The sequence below is a fragment of the Elgaria multicarinata genome, chromosome 2 (genome assembly GCF_023053635.1).
Source record: "Elgaria multicarinata webbii isolate HBS135686 ecotype San Diego chromosome 2, rElgMul1.1.pri, whole genome shotgun sequence".
Classification (NCBI taxonomy): domain Eukaryota; kingdom Metazoa; phylum Chordata; class Lepidosauria; order Squamata; family Anguidae; genus Elgaria; species Elgaria multicarinata.
Genome location: NC_086172.1, coordinates 25,576,098 through 25,594,092, shown reverse-complemented (window position 1 = coordinate 25,594,092; position 17,995 = coordinate 25,576,098). Strand labels below are relative to the sequence as shown.

General features: G+C 44.4%; 1 protein-coding gene across 1 annotated transcript in view; it reads left to right on the top strand.

The window, feature by feature from the left end:
* The window catches only part of KIAA2012 (KIAA2012 ortholog), a 95,267-nt gene that overhangs the window by 24,545 nt on the left and 52,727 nt on the right, over nt 1–17,995 (top strand). The window contains exons 6-10 of the mRNA XM_063115882.1: nt 1,993–2,185; nt 3,919–4,049; nt 5,561–5,717; nt 6,828–6,974; nt 12,497–12,628. Coding sequence (XP_062971952.1) covers nt 1,993–2,185; nt 3,919–4,049; nt 5,561–5,717; nt 6,828–6,974; nt 12,497–12,628 — 760 coding nt within the window. The remainder of the gene's footprint in view (nt 1–1,992; nt 2,186–3,918; nt 4,050–5,560; nt 5,718–6,827; nt 6,975–12,496; nt 12,629–17,995) is intronic.

Here is a 17,995-nt window from a genome sequence, read left to right as displayed (position 1 = left end):
GCAGCCGTGAGTGCATTTTATGTCTGTTTGGTAAGCTAACATGTTTGCAGTTTAGCTTGAAAGTGTAAAAATGTGCCCACATTTACTTCTGGGAAATAAATTGTGAGGACAAAGATGATAAGGTGGTCCATTCCCTCAGGATTTGAAAGTTTATATATAACAAAGGAGGGCCGAAAGAAACTAATATGAGTGGCTTGCAATTGCAAGCTTTGAAACTTCTCTCACACTTCAGATAGAAGGTGACTTAACTCTTAGCTCGTTTAAAATTTAAAAATAAGAGCATTTTGAAGTTTAGCAAGCAGGGGTGCAGCTTGATAATCTCAGAGCCTTGATTTAACAAGCTTATGGAGGAGGGGATGGAGGTAGGGGGAGCTTTAGGTAGCTTTGTGTAGCCTTTGTATTACCTCAGTTGTGAAGCACAACAATGTTATTTGTATGCATGCAGCACCTGGTGAAATCCTCTCTTCAGCACAACAGTTAAAGCTGCAGGAGCCCTGCCTAGCATGACCGGATACAAAAGACGGCAAGAAGCCCAAGAGCTTCTCCAAAATGGAATTCCGTCCTTGGGCTGAAAGAGGTTTAACACCCTTGCTATACAGTACACCTCAATATGTCCACTTTTTTTGTGGTGGATAGATCATAAGAGTGGGGTTTCCCAAGTATGCCTTCTTCATACTCTCCCCAAAGATTCCCCTCATGTGTAAGTAGATGGGTGCATCCTCCGGGGTTTAGGTCATATGACCCAAATCCATGTGTAAACCAGACCAAAGTTTTAGGCTGTAGCTGCTGCTGCAGAGGCGAGAAAAGTTGTACTTGCAGAAATTCCCTCTTCTTCACAACTTGCAAAGCTCTGCAAGACTGGTTCTCTGCTGTCTCTTCAGCCAGACTCCTGGTGCTCTTCAAATATTGCTTTCCCTCCCTTCTGCTACTTCTTTCTTCTCACGTAAGGGCAATAGCTTTGCCCTCACATGGGAGTAGGTAAAGTGAAATCACATTCACTACAGTGTGTGTATGTGAAGGAATTGCCAGCATTTTAGAATGTCGCGCTCAGCTGCCTCTAACTAAGATCCCCTGCTTTATCCTCTCTGGTCCTCCCTGGTAATCAGGACAAAGCAGAGATCGTTTTAACCAACTACTACAGTTTTTAATTCAGTTTGATCCCTTTAGCCCTTGACGTTTATATGCCTACTGGCATAAAACAGAAGTGGTGGTGGTGGTGCAACCTTTGTCTTTTCACCCAATGTGATAGCCCCCAGTGGTTCAAAGCAAAACTGACACCTGAGGTAGAACATTCAGATGGTGACAGCCCACCACCACCCATAAATATATAATAGATTTGATTAAATTACTAATAATATTCTGCCTTTGAATGGTGACCAAAACCTGATGTATGACACCTCACCTTTCCTGACAATGCTGCTGGTGGCAGTTTCTTTTTAGGCCTCTTCATGAAACAGTTAACTTGGAGTCACCCAGTCACCAAAGCCAGCCAGGGGTTCACTCTGTAAGGTAGCCTTTTATGAGAAGCCAAAATAGAGGACAAAATAGGGCAGTTATTTGTATAAAATCTGCATATGCTAATGTTTACGTATAGATTCAAATTTAGAAATTCTTATTATAATTTAAATAGATATATATTACAGTAGATCTTATCACAGTGGAGAAGACTGTGACCGGATGACCTCAGTTCAGTCTGCTGTTCAGGTGCTCACTGTTGGTGGAGAACAGTTCTTATGGTTCATTATCTATCTTTAAATTAGAATTGGACAGGGCAGCCGTTCAAACAGAGGATGCCTTCAAATAAAGGATGGTCCTCTGTCCACCCACCAAATAGAGGATTGTCCTTTGTAAAAGGGGACATGTGGCCACCCTATGCACTTCTATGCGATGTAGGAGATGGCTAGAGGAAAGGAATGTGACTCTTCACTGAAAGCTGAAGCTGAAACATTCATAAATGCAGCTTTTTAAGTAAGGTGTTCTGCTATCTTCTAGGACAGATGGGTTGGAGTTCACCAAGATGGGAAGACTGCAAAGGAGGATCCAGGCCACAGTGAAATACCAAAACAAACTGTAGATTATCCACCTTTGGGAAGCATCAATAATGAGACTTCTGAGCTTTGGTGTGAGAAATCCCATGTGACTTTCTATGGCGGGTTTTTTCCTGGTAGAAAGATCTCCTACAGCGGTAAGAAACTAAGAGTGTCATCACACCAGGGAAAATCGTGTTTCCTTACCATCGTTTCTCCACCCATGCATTTGTGTCTTTTGAAAGAGGAAGGAAACAGAGGGCCATTTTGATCCTGATGCTTCTCCTGCACACAGCAGGGGATAGCAGCAAGTTCCATCTAAAAAAAATGAGTCAGACTTACTGGGGTGTTTTTTTGATCACACAAAGAAGGCTAGAAGGGGCGGGAGGCACAGGACGCAGACGACGTTGTGAATAGGACATGCGAAAACCCATGAGGGCCCCGTAACGAGCGTACAATAAAACACTCATCTGATGGAGCTCACAGGCTGATGTGAGCCAAATAAAAGGCCTCAGCAGATCATTTTAATGTGGTGGATATTCATTAGTGATATTCTGAGAATCCCTAATGAAAGCAATGGTTTCTACATGTGAAACACAGGCATACGATTAAATGTAGGACTGGGGTTGGTTACAGGACGAAGACAGAACATTCTACCAGTCTGTCTGTCTCTTTCTGCTGGAGTTTGCTACCCCTGGATTAGGGGAACATAGAGGGACAGGAAGCAAATCCTGGCAGGATGTCTACCTCCTTCCAGATTATGTTTAACCTTATGCTAAGTTGGCCATCCCTAACCTGGAGCCTACAGAAGTTTTGACTTCAATTCCTATCAGCCCCAGCCAGCATATGGGTCTTGTGGGAGCTTATTTCCCCCCTTCCATTACATGCTGAAGGGCAAAGCAATTCATTCCAACTCCTAATGTCCACCCATAAGACCGTAGTAGATAAGTACCACAGCATAACCAAAACCAATGGTCAGGAATCTTGTAAGTTTTACTCTAAAACATCTAGAAGGCATCAGGTTGGGGAAAGCCATGCTGGATATCATCTCTGAACTAGAGGCGACTGTTGCAAAATCTGGTACGGAGACAAAAACAAGCATATCTGCAGCCTCAGAGTTTGCTACCCGAAGGAGCTAAATTGCATGATTTGAAAGAGATGTGTCCCGGGATTCTTTGTAGAGGGTTGCCTTGTTCCTACTGAGTTGGTCAACCGGTATCTAGGCTATACCACCTCAGTGTGCCGGTAGTGATTGAATAGTCTTCCATACCAGAACAAAATCCCCTTCACATAGAAAATGTGTACGTCAGAAAAGAGGATTCTAGCAGACACTTTCCCCTAACATGCTAGCTTTCGATATGCAAGGTTGTGTAGGAGCATTCCATCACGTGGGCTCCACTGCCAAGGTAAAGCAGTACAGCCTTGTTTCAGGCTGTACATTCTGCCAAAGCCCTGTGCTGTAGCCTGGGTTGCAGAGATCTGCTATGGATCAGATTTTGAGCAGGGTTCAGGTTAGGTCAGGTTTCTACTGGACAGAAAGTAGATCTCCAGATGTTTTGGTCTGCAGTCCCAGTATTTCTGACCATTGGCTAGCAGGGGTTTCTGGGAGTTGAAGTTCCAAATATTTGGAGCTCTACCTTCTGCCCACCCCTGGTGGCCCTCCTCTGTGTGACAATCTTTCAGATACTTGAAGAGTGCTTACATGTCTCCCCTCAGTCTTCTCTTCTCAAGGCTAAACATGCCCAGTTCTTTCAGGGCTTTGTTTCCAGACCCCTGATCACGCTCGTTGCCCTCCTCTGAACTCCCTCCAGCTTGTCTGCATGATCGCAACTAACTTTATATGGATCAGGACAACATTCTTTGATCTCTGTTCTCCTCTGGGCTTCTCCAGTTAACCAAAGGCATCTGAAGAATTCCAAAGGCAAAGAAAGAGGACCTCCAGTGGGTACAGGATTACTTCCTCCTATCCAACCAGGAACAAGCGCAGAAAGAGGTGGAGTCATGAAAGAGCATAGAGATCAGGTCAGTGATTTTTGTTTAACTTCCCAATAGAATAAATGGCCTCACCTAATAACAATAAAACCACCCACCCAGTGGGGTGTGCTCCCTTTCTAAAGATTAATTCCTGGACAGAAAATACACACATACATACGGAGGGAACGGTCTGAGGGCAGCCCGCTTGCTGAAGCTAAGCAGGTGTAGGTCTGGTCATTGCCTGGATGGGAGAACCCCTTGGAACCCCCATGAAGGCCATCTTGAGTTTCCCTGGACACAACCTGGAACAGCCAAGGTGGAGAGGCTATCCATGTAGCCATTTTTAAACCTAAAGAACAATGCTCTGTCTTTCACGATCGTACATGATGTCCTGTTGTAGCACCAATTAGGTGGCATTTTAGTCGAACTTCATAGCAGTTACAGAAAAGTCATTTTGCATCATTCCTCCCGGCCTCCTGCTTCTGATAATCTGTCAGCTAAGGATTCCAAAACAAGATACTTGAGTAAGAGTGAAATGAGGGGAAACACCCTTGGGCGTAGCCCAGTGTAGTTAAATATGCCTAAGGCCGCAATCGTAGGCTCATTTACCTGAAAGGAAGTCCTATTAACCTCAGTGGGAATCACCTCTTGAGTAATTATGCATAGAATCACTGCAATCAAAGGGAATTAAGTATGATTAACTGTTCACTAGATTGTATCCCTAAAGTTCTCTTTAGGGATGGGTTCCACCCTTAAAAGGTGGCCTAAAAATAATTTTAAATGAAGCAATGAGTTTATGCTGGAAGCACAGACCACAGGTTCTCCTGATCTTTATTGTGACATGGGGTATGTCTTGATGAGGGGTTTTCCCCGGGGTGAATCTCCAGTGGCAGCAGGACATCTATATAACGCAGCCGCCATCGCGAAGCCATCCAGAGGCAAACTGAAGATCCGCTTTAAAAAAGTTGGCTACTTACCGTGACCTTTTCCTGTCAGGGAGGCGCACAGCTGGAGTGCCCCATTCCTACCCCTTGCATTTTTTCCTTTTTCTTTATCTGTAAATGCGAAGCTTTGCATTTACAGATTTTTTAAAAAAGAACCAAAAAAGGCTGCCCCCCCCGAGCACCCATTCAATGTCTCGTGGTGCGTACAGGATGGGTGCACGAGTGTGGGCCCCCCACAGCAGCTCCTTCACACAAAACCCGCATTTGCGCTCCTTCCCGTGCAGATAACAGGAAGGAATGCCAGTGCGAGAGTTGGAGGCCTCAGGGCGCAGACATGACGCCGTCAAGACACTGCCATGTTTACAATCGGTAGCATGGACAAAAGCCTGATAGCTCTGAAGCCAGAACTTTTTTTTTTTGGCATTCTGCCCATCTGTAGAACCCATCCCTACCAGGGCAGGCTGCGACTTTTTAGGAATTGATCTATGGTGTATGAGGCCTGCTTTAATTCATCTGGAGTGACTTGAAATGGGTGATGTCATACATGTCAAAGATGGGTGGGGTCAAATATGTCACACACACACACAAAAGTCTTGACGTTTTGTTTTCTTCCAGGTGCCGGAGATTTTCAGGTTACCTCAGATATCTGAAGACTGGCCCAGAGCTCATAGGAAAAAGATTAAATCTGGTGAGCTCACAAAAGAGCTTGTGATCCTTCCATTGCTCGTTCACTTGGAAAGGGAACCACAGACCAAAGCAAAACGGCCAAGAGGTACAACCACAGCCCCTGGATGGAGAAGGGTAGACGGCACGTGCTTGACAGTGATTCAGTAAAAAGAAACTCCCCCATTCTTGACAGTACCAATTCACCATCCGCTCTTGTTATCTGCTTGAAATAACTTGCATTGGATAGGCTTGTTTTTATTGGCCTGTTCCCAGCTAAGTTAGAACAGTGTCTTCCCATCAAAGGCAGTCTCTGTGCTCACTTCAAAGGGTTCTGCCCTCCCAATCAGGCTACAAACAGTGTTCTACTTGAGGTAAAACAAAAGTAGGCTTAATGTTATGCAGGGCGGGGGACGACGACACATGTTTACTATAGTCCTAAGACATGTTCTTTCTCAGTCTTTATCTTTTGGGTCTGATTTGATTCTTTTCCTCAGTCGTTCCCACAGCCCTAAAACTGGCTGTATGGAATTTAAATAACACCCCCCTCGCCCTGTTCCACTGTTCCCTCTATTTCCAATATACATGGCTGAGTGCCATTATATATGTTGCCAAAACTTCGCTATCCATGTACAAACAGACATTATCCGCAGGCTTAGGGCAGCCCTCAGGTTTGCAAGTACAAAACCAAAAAAAATTTAGAGGGGGGGGGGAACAAAACAACTCAAGGGAACCCCCAAAATAGCCCAATAAGGACTCAGAATGCTCAGAGGCCATAAAATGCAGACAGTTGGGATTTAAAATGGGAAAACCAGGTGGGAGGCAGAAATGAAATGGAGAGGAGCACGGATGACTGACTGGAACAGTAAACAGGGGCATTTTGTTGCCACTTGTCACTGTTTACTATGCATCTTTGTTTTGTTTCTGGTTTTCATTTTTGTGTGAACACTTTTTTTTGAGACTGAAAAACATTTTAAGAAAATATATTCAAATTATATGACTATCTCATCATCATTCTTACCAACAGCGAAGGCAAAATTGGGAGCTTCTGTTGGCCGTTATTTATCAAACACGCCCCAGGTTGAGGAAGGCTGCCCTAGCAGGAATTTGTGTGGCATTTCTTGAAGCTCTTCTTGTAGGCCTTTTTCACTTTGGGTATAAGAGCAAAACATTTTCAGCTCAGTAGAAAATGTTTGTGATTTTCTTTCTTACCTTCCAGAAGCTTGTTGTAATGTACCCAATGAGGTTGATGTCTGTAATGAGCAGTTGGTCTCTTTGCCAAATGATCTCATTTTGGAGACAGAACATAGAAGAAATGAGGAGCAGCAGCAGATGATCAATGGTGGGATCTCAGAGGCTTCCCAAGGTAGTTTCTGTCTGCCTCCAATAAATAATGGACAGTCTCAAACAGGTCAGTCACCACAGAGGGCTTTTCTATGCAAGGCATTTATCATACACTTATCATTCCCTGTTCACAGTTGTTTATGGGTTCTTAATACCCTCCAGTTTTGCTTCTCTATCTAAAGAGCCCTTCAGCAAGTTTTTTTTAGAGCAGAGAAAATGCAGCATTTAATTGTGAAAGTGAAAAAAAGCACAATTCCCTCTTGTGTATTTGTGCTATCCCACTATGCCACAGTGCCACCTAGAGATTATGTAGCGGAAATGCAGGGAAAGAAATGCTCTTTATACGTGGCTCGGATCTCAATTTTGCGATGAAACTGAAGGTAGATAGAGTGGATTAACATCCTCACATAGAACAACTCAAAGAATCCCACTTTGGGGGAAGAGCCGTAGCTCAGTGGTAGAGGACATAATTTGCATGCAAAACCTCCCATGTTCAATTTCCAAGGGTGGGAAAGGTGCCTGTCTGAAATATAGTCATAAGATTAAAGATGACATCCATGGGGTAGGTGGAGTGTGCAGACTACCCTGGATTCTAGGGGAGGTGAGGAATGTTGGAATAGAGATGGCAGGAGATCACACCAAGAAGAAGGTTCACCTAAGGGGTTATTTGTTGTTAGAACATCAAAAATATCATAGGAAGGTGCACCCATGGTGCACAGCTAATTAACTCCTCTGGGTGCATGCAGAGAGCCCAAACAGGGTGAGGGACAATGATTAATTGCCAGGTGGAGTCAAAAAGGTTTGTTGTTTAACCTGGGCTTGCTGTACATTAAAAAGTTCAATTCTGTTCTGTATTCTTGTGTGCCTTTTACAACCAAGTAAAGTTTGCTTTGCCACGTCTTTCTGGGCTCAGCCACTCATGCAAACAGGAAAGAGTCCTGGTTATATAAAGTGGTTATGGTGGGAATGTAACACCGTTCACTTGGATTTTTTAGGAACTGAAATAGAGGTTGTAGCTTTAGCTATTAACTGAGAATGAGCGATTAACTTGGGTTCATTATCGGGATGTAAATCAATTGCCGTAAACAACACTGTGAATATCGCAAAGCCAGGAAATGCTTTCCATATGTACACAGTTGATACCAAGATGTTTGGTAACATAGTTATATTTAGGGGTGTGATCCGCTCCGATTAGGAGCGTAGAAGCAGTAGCGGATTGGCCTGCTCCGCCTTACCCAGAGGCGGAGTAGGAGTGGACCGCGGACCCCCTAGAAGCAAGGCGAAGAGAAGCGGCCATTTTTCGGAGCTCCTAGTTCAGGCGGAGCGCTCCGGTCGCCATCTTGAAAACATTTCACCATAGGATTGCATTGCGGCAAATAATCGCGTATAACTACGTTCTTTTTGAAGCTATCGTTCTAGAAATTCTTGTGCTCAGAGAGTCGTGGATGGGGGTCATTTTGAGACCACTCTCACCTCTCTGCGTTGTCTGGGTCGCGTGCTATATTTTTGTGAAAATCGGGTCAACCGTGCGGCTCAAACGGCGTTTTCGGCTTTTCGCCCATAGGATTGCATTGAGGGAAAGACTCGGGCATAACTGGGTCGGTTTTTAAGCTATCGTTCTGAAAATTCTTGTGCACAGAGAGTCGTGGATGCGGGTCATTTTGAGACTACTCTCAACTTTCTGCGTTGTCCGGGTCGCGCGCTAGAAGTTTTTTAAAAATCGGCGGGAAAAATACCTTTTTCAAAGGGCTGAGGGGCAGAGTCAGCTCCCGGTCATGATCACATGATCCCAAAGTTAGAGGAGGGCATAGGCAAAACAGGTAACTTGGGATTCTGGGAAACTTCTCTTTCTTCATCTGAACGGGCTTTTCCCCGTGTTTTTTAACACAGTAGCCCCACCAAATGCACAAACACAACCTGAAATCATATACTAAGCCAAGAATAAGAGATAGAAACACAGCACTGCTCCCCACCCTAACTTTGGGGAACAACTGAAAAGATGTGGTGCAAGGGGATGAGCTCCCCTAGGGCATCTCATTGTGGACGTGCCCCCACTCTCTCCTGCACTGGAAGGCCATTAGAGCCTTCCAAAGAGAGTAAAACGGTGGAGCAATGCCTATCATGAGTTGAAGTGAATGTTCACTTTTTAGTGGTGGAGCGATGCCTGTTATGAGTTGAAGTGAGCGTTTACTTCTTAATCTCAGAGCTGTTGGTGGCTGTCTTGAGTTGAACTGGCAGCTGCTTCCCCCTCCCCCGGGCACGTCCCCCTATTGCTGGTAAAAGACAGATATAGCCTTTTTTTAAAAAATCTTCTTGCTGTTTATTCAGCAACACTGCTGCTTTTAATTCCACCCCTCCTTTGTTTATTTATTGATTTATTCCATTTTATATGCATTACTGGCTTATCCTTGGCTCACTTCCTTATGCCCCCAGAAATGCCAGCTGCATGCCTGCCTGCCTTCCCTCCCTCCTCCCCTGCCCACCTCGCAGGGATGTTGTGTGTGGGGTGCCCGATTTTCAAAAATTCGCCAAAAATCAGGGGATGATGGGATTGCTTTGAAACTTGGCGTGCGTGTGTATATCCCCATGAGGTGTCATGGTGCCAAACATGAGGTTTCTAACTTGAACAGAAAAAAAGTTGTATAATTTTTTAGCTTTCAATGCAAGCCTATGGGGGGGGGGGGAAACGGAGCTCCGGATCCGGATCCGGAGCTCCGGGCGGAGCGGAGCAGAAGTGGGCGGAGCGGGGGTGGGGCGGAGCGGCCCGATCCGGAAAATGGCGGATCTGCAAGTGAAGCGGAGCGGGGGGTCCGTGCACACCCCTAGTTATATTTAAGAAAATGCAACTATGCTACAAACATCAAACTGGGTCCACAATAATGGCTCCCTTCTCCCCAAGGATCCATGGGAAGTATAATTTTGTCAACAGGCCGAGATTCTCTAGTGTCAGCATGCTAAAAAGCCCTACAGTTCCCAGAATTACCCAGAGGAAGCCATGATAGTTAAAACCAGTTTAGGTTTATAGTGTCAATCACATCCTAGCAATTCTCAATCCATGCTTTTTATTTCATATCTGAAAATGCCAGACACCTAAATTCAGCTACTACCACGTTCGTCACTTGTTACCACTGGCAACCAATTTACAGTGACTGTGAGGAGAAGAGAGAGGAAATATTAGGCACTTATTTCGTGGTACCATTTATTTTATACAATATTCAGATGAAACATCTTCAGAATTGTGCAAATATGCTCTCTAATAAAAAAATATATGAAGAGGCAGAAGTGGGAGAATGCTTTACCTTGGGCATCACCAAGGCTCTATATTATTTCAACAGTGAAAATCAGTAGCAGCCCAAGCAAGTTTCTCAACAGTTGCAAGAGCTAGAAACTTGCCTTTAAAAACAACTAACTCATACAGAGATACTTAAAACATTGACTTCAACTCCTGATGGTGGATTCCTGAATAGCAAAACCGTTGATGTACAGAATGCAGATAGCCATGAACATCATCATCATCATAAATTTATTTCTTACCCGCCTCTCCCTTTGGATCGAGGCGAGGAACAACATTAGAACAGGAATCAATACATTTTAAAAATTATTGATTTTACATTGATCTGGATAGGCCTTCCGGAAAAGGCTAGTCTTTAAACTTTAAGTGAACGTAAACATAAACTTTAAGTGAACGCAAACAATTTAGGCTCATTAGAAAGGAGCAGTTGAAGGTAGGGAAACATTTCGGAGTTAAGCAAAGCTCCAGCTCCAGGCTATTGGTCAAATAATAATAATAATAATAATAATAATAATAATAATAATAATAATAATAATAATAAAAATAATTTTATTTATAGAGCACTTTATTATGCTATATAAATCTTTATATGAAGCAATAATCCCACATTCTTACAATGACTTCATCTTCTAGAGTCTTCTTGGGATAGCAATCAGCACAATAAATGCACTTCCTCCCATTATTATTTTATTTGGGGGGGGCACTTTCCTGTGTGGGCAAGCGCCATACTTTCATTTATACAGCCAGTAGATGCTGCTGCAATATTGCACGGCATTGCGTGATTCCAGAAATACACCACTTCTTTGATGGTGATTGTGACGACACCCACCTCACACAGAAGGCCTTGCCTAGCACACCCTTCTCAAGCCAAGCGCCACCCCTTGAAAAGCCTGAGGAAAGGGTAAAACCAACACAACCTTTCCCCTATACGTGAGGGAACAAGGTAAAGGGTTTTGAAAAATAGGTTCTATTGTTGAGGTACTGAACTGCAGGTGTATTGGTCGATGTTTTTACACTGTGTAAAATAGCAGGTAATAAATCCAAGCTGACACGTGGTTTGTGGTAACAGAACACAAAGTAAAGTTTATTGAAATTGAACAGATCTTTGGTATTTCAATTGAGATCAAACCTGGTTATTTTTATATTTAAAACAACAATCCCACGTCCCTTAAAGTCCTATCTCTTCTCACTACTCACAGACCAAACACTCTCAAGAAGCACAAGCCTCAGACACTCCACAAGAATAATAATCAGAATCAGACTCAGACAAGACCAAACCACAATCCCCTCAGCCAAACTATTTATACCACATTTCTTAGATTGTAAGATGCACACTAATTTCAGTACCACCAACAGAAAAAAAAAAACCTAAGACACACCCCCAATTCTAAGACGCACCCTGTTTTTAGAGATGTTTATATGGGGAAAAAAGTGTGTCTTAGAATTGAAGAAATACGGTGCTCCTCCCTCCCCCTTTCTCACAGCATCACAAGCCACACTCACTCAGTCAAATATTCCACACTTGCTAGACATACAAACCCAGACATACCTAAGGGACAGAAAGGTGGGTATTGCCACAGTGATTTATATACATTACTGCATTTTTTGGGTTCCTTTACACAAGGCTTTTATCATGCACTCATTGGGGGGTCACTCATGGAAGTTTGCAGGTCCTTCTCACAACTTTGGCAACCTCTGCTGCCCCTCCCATTATTTTTCAGCTTTATTCCGCCATTTTTTAACTCTCTAAAAATGCAATAATGTGTATAGACTTCCATCAAAGACCTAGTGAATTTCTGGAATCGTGCAATGTCACGCAATATTGCAGAGCCATATACTGGCTGTGTAAATGAAGCATATGGCGCTTGCCCACACAGGAAACTGCCCAAAAAACAAAAAGAAGGAAGCGTTTTTATTGCACCAACCATTATCCCTCAAAGACTCTGGAAGACAAACCCCAGGTAGGGGTGCGGGATTTCGTTCAGGTAAAGAAGATCTCAGCAAGTTAAAAAAATGGCAGAATAAAGCTGAAAAATGAAGGGAGAGGCACCGGAGGTTGGCGATGTCATGGAAAGGACCCGCACACTTCCACGAGCAAGTGAGTGACCATGAGTGCACGATAAAAGCCTTGTATAAAGAAAGCCCTAGTCACACAAAAGTGCAGAGAGAGTTTGTTTCCAGGCAGTACATTTTTAATAACATTGTTTGTTTTTCGGTTCCCGGCTTTTCCTTTTTTGACTCTTGTTCTCAAGAATGTCATAATGGCACTTCACTCAGCAGTCTCTGCATGAGTCCTGATAGAGAAATCGTCTGTCCATCAGTCTTGGGATCCATCCAAACTACTGATGATCCCGAGCAGTTTGGATTCATTCCAGATGAAGAAGGTAAGGACACAAAACCTACTGTACTCTCTTGTCCAAAAAGATATAACTCAAATGTCAGAAAACTCGAATAAATAGGTTAGCCAGATCAGAGTGTCTTCCTCAAACAATACTACTTGTGTTAGCTCAGACACAACAGCTAATATTTTTCTCTCTGTATGTGTGTGTGTTTGTGTGTGTGTGTGTTTATGTGCATATATGTATGTATGTGTCTACTTATATATTGTTGGGACTCGCCCAATATAAGCGATATATTTCTCTTCTTTAATAAGTCTCTGAAGGAGAAGACAGCTCATTTATAAACTGGTCAGATATTTGTACCGTGTTTCACCCAGCCAGTATGAGTCATCCAGCTTCTAGAAGGCACTTTGATGCAATGTTCAGAATTTGACTGACATGCTGTTGGCTTGTAAGGAATATAATATATGCACAAGCAGGCACACGTATGCGTGTCTACCGTGGCTTAGCATGTGGTCTGAACAGGGTCACAGTTGCATCATTGCAGTAGCACAGGGAACAGCAGGAACCACAACAGCTCGTTCCCATGGCCCCAAACCCAGCAGGAAAGAGCACAAACATGGAAAATAGGGAAGTCGCATCATCACTATAAGGCAAAATGACAGGTTCATCTCTGAAAGCAGGATAAAGGGGGGAAAGTGCGGGAGAAATCCTGGAGGTTGATGATGACGTGTAGAGGACCCGCAAACATCCGTGAGTGACCAATCACAAGAGCACGCGAAATTGCTCTTGTAAAGAAGCTCAAGGTCAATATCAATTGTATGAGGTGGAAAAAAATTAAGTGTTATTGCAGAAAGTGGTGGGAACCAAAGAGTGCATGGCTTCTTCCGAGGGGGAGTGGGGACTGTCACAATCCAAAAATGTCAATGACCCTTTTCTCTCCCACTCCCGGCTGCTAAAAATAATATACATCCACAGGGTAGTATCCAATGTGCCATGAGTGTTAACATAATTCATGATGCGCTAGCGCAAGGGAGCGCTAGCACAATGCTAATAACATGAGCATCACAGGTTTTCATGGGATCCCCCATTGTGCCAGTTAATGCTATTGGCACATAGAAGTCTCTTCAGCTAAGGCAACATAATTTACGTTAGCGCTCATGTCGCATTGGGTACTACACACGGACTCTAGGCCCAAGGAGAGCCCAGCAGTCTAGGGTCGCTTCCTTTTTTCCTAATAGGGCTCCTGTACCCAACACTTCTGTGACAAGCAGAAAGTTGACAGATGAAGTCTTCTGCACCAATACATCTCCAGGCCAGGCAAAGCTTCACCTGTTGAATTCCTTCCAGTCATGCACATCGGAGCCCTGTGCCATGGCCACAGCATAGCGGAATTGAGCGGTGATCGTAAGCCGTGGGCCTTGCTTGGATTAGAACTAGGAGGCTACTTTGGGATTTTGATACTGGACGTTTTCGAAAGAAAGTCTCTGTGCTAGTCTTGAGGGAAAGTGGTGTGGACCAGACTCTGAATGGGATGGTGTTAAAAAAAACAATCCTGGATTTGGGGTTGCATTTAGTGGGATCGTGGGGCAGAGCTTTTGCTACTCTCCTCCCCAACCCTTTAGCTTGAGCTGTTAAGTCCCTGCTCAAGAAGTACTTAGCCACAGTCATTAGAGGGTGGACAGCTAGGGGCTTTGATCAGTGCCCATAATGCTGTAGCCTTGGATCTGTGATACTCCCTGGCTTGAGTGGTGAGATTGCACAGCTTGAGCAATTAATTGTCAAGACTTTTGCAATGTTTGATGGATTATAGTAATGGCCTTACTCATTAATGTTTGCCTTTGCCTTTGTAGTGCTCTTCTTAGATAATGTGCTTTTGTACAGCTTACTATATTACCCACTAGCCCAAGACAGGAAAGCCATGATATCCCAGTGTGGTGTAAAGGTTAGAGTGTTGGACTGGAACTCAGGAGGCTGAAGTCATCTGTGAAGCTCACTAGACAACTTTGGGCCACTCACTGGGCCTGGTCCACAATCAATCAGCCCGCCATGGCTTATTTAAGTCATGGTGGGTTGCAACGTGTGCCGATGGCCATTTTGAATATTCAAGCCATGACCACAGCTTGTCCGAACTCAGCAGGAGTAGGTTCTCAGCTTAACCTACCTCATAAGGTTCTTGTGAGGATAAAATTGAGAGGATGACTATGGGCCATTCAGAAGACACCTTAAACCATGGTTTTAACCATGGTGGTTAAGCCAGAAAGCCAGGCCGTGTTCAGAACCATGGCTTTAACCACAGTGAATAAGGCTTTTTGCTTTATTCACCATGGTTAAAGCCACGGTTTAAGGTGTCTTCTGAACACAGCCTGGCTTTCTGGCTTAACCACTGTGGTTAAAGCCATGGTTTGAGGTGTCTTCTGAACAGGGCCTATGTAAGCTGCCTTGGGCTTGCAAGAGGAAAAAAGGAGGGATATACAGGTCATAATAAATGAAAAACATAGAAAGAAAACTAGTTGCATAGCGTTCTGCAAGACTGAGAACAAACTGATGCAACCTTCTGGCTGTGTAATAGATGGGGGCTGTGTGAACCATGAAGCTTCCAGTTCAAGCGTTTCTTCTGCCATGATCTCACTTGGGAGCCTTAGGAAAGACTTTACGCTTTAGGTCCCTATCTTCTATATGTGGGTAAATAATTCTGACCAACCTTACAGGGTTGTTGCAAGGATTACTAAGGGCGTTACTAGACGAGGTTCTAGCGCGCGTTACCTTCCGCAGTCACGTCGAGGCTTCCAGATGACGTTCACGAGGATCCGCCGTTATCCCGCGGTGAAGCCTCTTTCTCCCGACTTTAAAAAAGTGAGTTTTAGGGCGCCTTTTCCTGCTGTCCCGCGGTAATTCGGAGTACGTGTGGGAGGATGTGAGGTCACTGCGGTCGGCACTGGTCAGGAAAAGGCGTGCTAAGGGGGAGTGGTCAGCGGCTTCGGTCAAGCCGCCTCCGCCATTTGCGCGCAGTCCGCCAGCTGGGGCAGCGCGGCGGAGCGGCTTTTTTTTTTTATTTCCCCAGTGACAGTTTGCGCAGGACCGGAGGACCGGAAAAGTGGCTGGTGACTCCTTGCGGTGGGCAGCTACCGTGGCCGCATAATGGCGGTGCTGTACGCTGCCTGTTAGTGTGGGTACCAGGCTGGCAGAGGGCAGAGCTGTTTGTGGGCTGCTGCCATGGCTACGGCCAGATGTGGGTTGGCTCCTTGGGATGGGGCACAGGGCACAGAGGCGGTCATCGCCGCCGACACCTCAGAGGCATGATGGGAGATGTAGGCACAGAGTGGCCATGCAGACGATTGACCTCGGGTCATATGACACCCGCCACGACCCCCATCAGGAAGTGAGCGCATCAATGTTGACCCTCAACAGCACCAGCAGCACTTCAGCTGGCACTGGCACTGCCGCCGCTGCCGCCGCCAGGGTCGGCGGCGGCATCGCTGACGGCTGCGCAAGTTTGCGGTCTTTCGGACGTGCGCAAACCGTGCAGCGAGCGAAAAAAAAGCCGCGGCAATCAGGCCGGTGTGGCTGCGCAACCGTTCTCGCGGCGGCAGCAGCACAACCGGCGCAAACTTCCGCCACAAATCGAAGGCAGGTGTGGAGCATGAGGCGTCACGGCTGAACGGGAAAAGCCGCTTTCACCGCTCCTCAACGACGGAACACCCGGTAGGTCTAGCAACGCCCTAAGATAATATAAAACTGCTCAGGAGGGAGCCTATATAGAACAAAGGTAGCTGCTCTAATCCCTGTGTAGTTTCTAGCTATGGTACAAGAAAGCACTGGACTTACATATGGTATTAATTAACCAGGGACGATGTCCTCCTCTGGACAAACAGTGTTTGGTTTTATAAGAACACTGGGGTGAGGGGGGGAAGGAGTATTCATGTTATCCACTTGTGTGGTATCGACTCTTATTTGTCTAACATTCCAGGAAGTGCAAGCAGTTATCTGCCTACATTTCTGACCCATTATAGAATTTTAAGCACTCATAAAATAACCAGGTGAAATGTTTTCATTGACTTTGCTAAAGAAATATCCTAGTCTGTTATTGCCTGCAGGGCCTATGTACTTGAGTGTCCTGAATCTCCTTACTAAGATCTGCTGTGCTCTCTGGCAGATTTATAGAGATGCATGCTTTTGTTCTGGTCTCTCGCAAACAGGCTGACGCCATCTTGTCTTTGTAACAATAACAACTTTTATTCTGCCTTCAAGTACTACTTTTGCAACAGTGTGAAGTGAACTCTATTGCCCCCTCTGGTAGCCTGAGAGAATGCACCCTTGGCAAGCCCCTTTTTAAACAGACTACTTTTCTTATCTGAAAATAAATAATACAGTTTAACTTCCTCTCTCGTATAGGTACATAATCCTTCCAAATCATTGGCTTTAATTGTCGACCATATCTGGAATACTGTCTTTGATCCGCTTGCTTTTCATTCTGCTTCTGATCCTTGAGCATTTTTTTCGGCCATAATTTTGTTGACATTTATTGTATCTTCCCCTCTGTCTTCTGATTTGTTTGGAACATTCATCAGTTCAGATTGTAGCGCCTGGATTTTTTTCTTGGAATCTGTCTCCAAAACTGCCTGTATGTATGTAATATTTCCTTTGCTGTTCTCTTCCCGCATACCTTCGTTGTCTTCTGTTTCTTCTGTGCTCCTTTTTTGTGTGTGCGTCTACACTATGCATGAATGTGGTACTCCTGAGATGCCTGTTACTACTATGGCCGCTTCCCAATGTCCACCTTCTTATTGAACCCTTACAGAATTTCCTATCTTCAGCCGTTTGAGTAACTTTGCACCTCTGTCATAATATATTTTCTGTTTATGCCTTTGTTTGTTATGGGGTTTTTAAGTTATAATTTTTCTGATCTCATCTCTCTTTTGGATATTTGCTGAAAGTTGTCTACTTGTGCTTGGAAGTTTAGGTTTCAACTGTCTGCTCATTAATAGCTGGCCTTGAGATGCATCTCCCACTATTGGTGTGTTTCTGTAGCTCAGCAAAAATAAGTATATAACTTGATTGGCCTGTTTTGCTTTTTTAAACGTAATGTACCTACCTACATCTCTGTTAGTCCATTCGACTGTGAGTAGTATGAGCTTGTGAGTGTGTTTAAAGTTGAGTAGCATGAGCTTGTGAGTGTGAGTGTGTTTGGCAAATGTTTCAAATTCAGCTGATGTATATTGAGGCCCATTGTCAGATATAATTTCATCACATATTCCATATCTTACTAGAATTCATTTGGTAACATTGAGTGCTGTATACATCTGGTATCCAGATATTGTAACTGCACAATCTTTGGATACTGGTTATAATAGTCTACAATGAGTAAATAGTACTTTTGTTCCCTTATGAATAGATCAGTCCCAATTTGCT